This window comes from Centruroides sculpturatus, unplaced genomic scaffold, assembly GCF_000671375.1.
Source record: "Centruroides sculpturatus isolate CEXI.00-Female unplaced genomic scaffold, Cexi_2.0 scaffold5632, whole genome shotgun sequence".
Classification (NCBI taxonomy): domain Eukaryota; kingdom Metazoa; phylum Arthropoda; class Arachnida; order Scorpiones; family Buthidae; genus Centruroides; species Centruroides sculpturatus.
This window is the reverse complement of record NW_019389726.1, coordinates 1-4,119: the sequence shown is the minus strand read 5'-3', so window position 1 is coordinate 4,119 and position 4,119 is coordinate 1. Positions and strand designations below refer to the sequence as shown.

Here is a 4,119-nt window from a genome sequence, read left to right as displayed (position 1 = left end):
ATATTCTCGATTGTTTTCCAGTTTTAGAAAATAAGGATAGACACTTTTCCAATCCCAACCTATGGCACCATGTCTTGCCCAATTGTCGTAATCTCTCCTATTTCCACGCACAAACAAATTATAATTTAAAACTGTGGTTCCACCAAGCGCTTTACCTTCCACAGTTAACAGTTGCTGGAAGAGAATAAATTTGAATCAGTATTCAGGTGTAAATGCACCCATGGAAATTTATTATTAATAATTACTTACTCTGTTTTTAAGACCTTGAGCTATGGTTTTACTGGGTACACTTTTAAATTGCCAACTGTAATTTGTTAGAGCTAAATTTAGAGGATATAGTGGAACCTCAGAGTTTACAGGAGCCACATCTCCTGCTTCTAACACAAGAACTGTAATATGCGGTGGTTCGGAAAGTCTATTGGCTAAAACTGATCCTGCTGTTCCTGCGCCAACTGCAATAAATAAATAGCCGGCGTATAATCATATAGTAATAGAATAATATAAATNCGGATCAATATCTATAAATATAAACACCTATTCACTCTCCTTTAAACCATAGTGTAAGATAATGTAAGTTACCTTGTGAACAAATGCTGAAGTTAAGATCCAAAGATTTCTTCGACCTCGTGCAGGATTAATATATGCTTTAACCGCACTCCAGCGTGCTCCTCTATTAACAGTTCCTTGAGGAGGTTGAAACACTGAAACATTTTTTATGTCATAAATTTTGTAAATATGAATTAAAATAAGGCATATAATGCCTCCTATTTCAGAATCTTCGTCAAATTTAATAATATAGCCAACATTTTGAAAATACAATAGACGTTACTTCTATCGAATAGATATTTTATTTTTTTCGGAAAATTATTTTATTTCTTCTACGAATAAAATCTTACAAATTTCTATTGTATGTACGCTTTCGATTTTTACACTTCAAAAGTGGCAATATTTAAATATAAAACTAAAAATACAATAAAATATTTCAAACAGTATTTATTACGAAATGCTGTACCTGTTTGATTCTTTGCATTAAAGTCTCCAAGAGTATATCCAATTTCTATGGCTGCTTCTAAATAACCTTTCGTTATTGGTGCATGGAAAGGTGGTGTCTGCACGATAACGTTTCCACCAACACCGTGATATACTGTATTGTACATTATTGTCATTAAATCGCTATACGATTTATAAACATAATTTAGCACAATTGAAGAAAGATTTACCATTGCAATATTCTCGATTGTTTTCCAGTTTTAGAAAATAAGGATAGACACTTTTCCAATCCCAACCTATGGCACCATGTCTTGCCCAATTGTCGTAATCTCTCCTATTTCCACGCACAAACAAATTATAATTTAAAACTGTGGTTCCACCAAGCGCTTTACCTTCCACAGTTAACAGTTGCTGGAAGAGAATAAATTTGAATCAGTATTCAGGTGTAAATGCACCCATGGAAATTTATTATTAATAATTACTTACTCTGTTTTTAAGACCTTGAGCTATGGTTTTACTGGGTACACTTTTAAATTGCCAACTGTAATTTGTTAGAGCTAAATTTAGAGGATATAGTGGAACCTCAGAGTTTACAGGAGCCACATCTCCTGCTTCTAACACAAGAACTGTAATATGCGGTGGTTCGGAAAGTCTATTGGCTAAAACTGATCCTGCTGTTCCTGCGCCAACTGCAATAAATAAATAGCCGGCGTATAATCATATAGTAATAGAATAATATAAATTGTATTTTATCCAATAAAATCAAATATATAAGAGATTTTAGCACATTTTCAATACGTTTGTCAGTTAATTAATTATTTTATATTTTGATTAAAAATAAAACAAAGTAATAATAAATAGGTTTCGTTTATGAAAGTCATTCAAATAAGTTCTTTATTACCTGTAAAATGTTTGTGAAATTAGCACAAAGTTTTCCGAAGGCAGAAATTAACTATAAATAAGAAAATATTCCTGTAATTTGAAACAGAATTGGCCCACCAGTGGCCAAGCGGTTTCGTTTCCGTTTCCTAAACACTGGGAGTTTGGTTGTGGGTTCGTGCCTTGGCAAGATGTAGAGTTTTCCGGGTTTTCTCCATGTCTGTAACGTCTGAATAGAGGCTAGTTACCTTTAAAAGACCTCCCGGGAGGCAGGTCGACCATAACTTAACAAAACAAACAAACAAATAGAAACCAAAGTGACTAAAACTTACCAGAATTGCCACCATATTTAAAGACTAAGCGCGCATTCTGTGGTTCTGATCTTTTCGACAATTTTAAAAATTTTTAATATTTTCTTTAAATTTAATTTATAATTCCCATTAAATTTGTAAATAGATAAATTGAATATGGCGGAAGACATTGGTAAGTGCGTTTCGAAACACTATGAGAACTTTATATTATAAATAGGCGAATAATATCCCCGAATGCTCGAATAATAGAAAGTATTAATACTAAGAATATTATCAATATTTCGCTACACATACAAACATCGCCTCTTCAGTCAGAGTTGCCGGATAGATAGAGTCAATTACAATAAAACCTGGAATTCCGAACGCTTCTGATTAGGAACAATTCGGTTTACGAACAAAATTTTGTACGCCATATTTGCTCCGGTTGCCGTCCACAGATGGTCAACAGAATTTAGAACAAATTACTAATAAAAACCGCGTTAACAACGTGGCCAGCGTTAGTTGTTAAAACCAAATAATTTACTGTGTCTCTATGTTCTATAGGTTGGCCACGTGGTTAAATCGTTGGATGAAAAAGCCGTTTGTTCCCGGTCTTAGCACCTCTGGTTTAATTTGCCACAAGAAAAGTAATGTGACGACATCCATACATGTTGCGCCATCCATTATCAGATTTTATTTTAAATTTTTTATATAATTAATTCTTATAAATTAGCAAAAAGCTTAATTTTCAGGATAGGGATGAGTTTCATTTAAAAAAAAAATGTAAATGTTAATAACGAGTAAAATCGTTATTAATTCCGACACACGACTCCCTCTATCTCCCCACCCCGTCGACCTTTAATTATAACATTTCATAGCATTAATGTTCCGTTATATACAAGTTACCACGCCAAATTTCTTTAATTATTCTGTACTCCATCCTGAGATATTAAGTAAAATAGAGGCCAACAGTAAAAACATGGCAAAGAATCTTAAACGACTCTCTGGATACTCCAAAAAGACGTTAAGACGACCAGAAAGTGAAATAATTATTCTTTTTTAAAATTAGAAAAAAAGAGTAAATGCTAATAACGTGTAAAATAATAGTTAAGTCTGACTCCACACGAGATATGACACTCAACCTGTTGTATCCCCCTTTTCAATTGGTTTATAATCTCCAAAATGTAATGGCATCAATGCCCATATACAGAAAGATTGCTGCCAAAACCTTAAAACTTATGGAGATGCAAAACCACCTGAAAAGCAGTAAAATTTTCACCGATTACAATACTTTCCCTGTGTTCTATTTGAAGGGGAATTAAAATATTTATAAATAATACCATAGAAATAGCTTACCTATTATATAATCGGCTTGATATACTGCCCGAGCACATATAATATAGAGCTTTATAAAGAAAACTACAGTTATATATTTTATAAGTAAGGTGCTGTACTTCATGTTGATCGAAAGTAAAAGCGCCTTTATGCCTGTTAAAATACGGTTGACGGTATTACTACTTTAATTGTTATCGTTTAAGTAAGGCACTTTACTGTACGAAAACTGATATAGTATGAGCTAGTTAATTTATTATAACATATTTTTGTCATTTTTGTAAAGTACAGTGATGTCATCCGAGTTAAAACATTTTTAATTGTGACATGTTGCGCGGACGAGTCCATAACGTTCGAGAGCAAATGGTAGCTCGCGTACCACGCTTTGGCCACGAAGTGTATACAGTAGATTGGTAAAGACTTTCATTATTTTAAACATTCTAAATCGTACAAATTGTATGAATAATAATTCAATAAGTTATATACAAATGAAGTAAATTAAATTAATTTAAATAATTTTATTTTCAGATTAGGAATACAGTAGAACCTCGAAAACTCGTCCCTCGATAACTTAGCACTCCGGATAACTGGTCCACACCTTGGCAGGGCGAAAAAATCCTTAGTTAAT

The 4,119-nt window shown here is 33.0% G+C and overlaps 1 protein-coding gene across 1 annotated transcript; it reads right to left on the bottom strand.

Annotated features, from left to right (window-relative positions):
- Positions 1-59: 59 nt before the first annotated feature.
- LOC111617344 (glucose dehydrogenase [FAD, quinone]-like) lies at positions 60-4,001 on the bottom strand (the record flags this gene model as incomplete). The annotated part of the gene is made up of 8 exons (XM_023358646.1): positions 3,516-4,001; positions 1,477-1,679; positions 1,221-1,401; positions 1,013-1,144; positions 580-701; positions 430-518; positions 250-304; positions 60-174 (listed from the first exon to the last, which is right to left on the bottom strand). Coding segments are annotated over exons 1-8 (1,000 nt in total), but the record flags the coding sequence as incomplete, so codon positions are not given.
- Between the last annotated feature and the right edge of the window lie 118 nt (positions 4,002-4,119).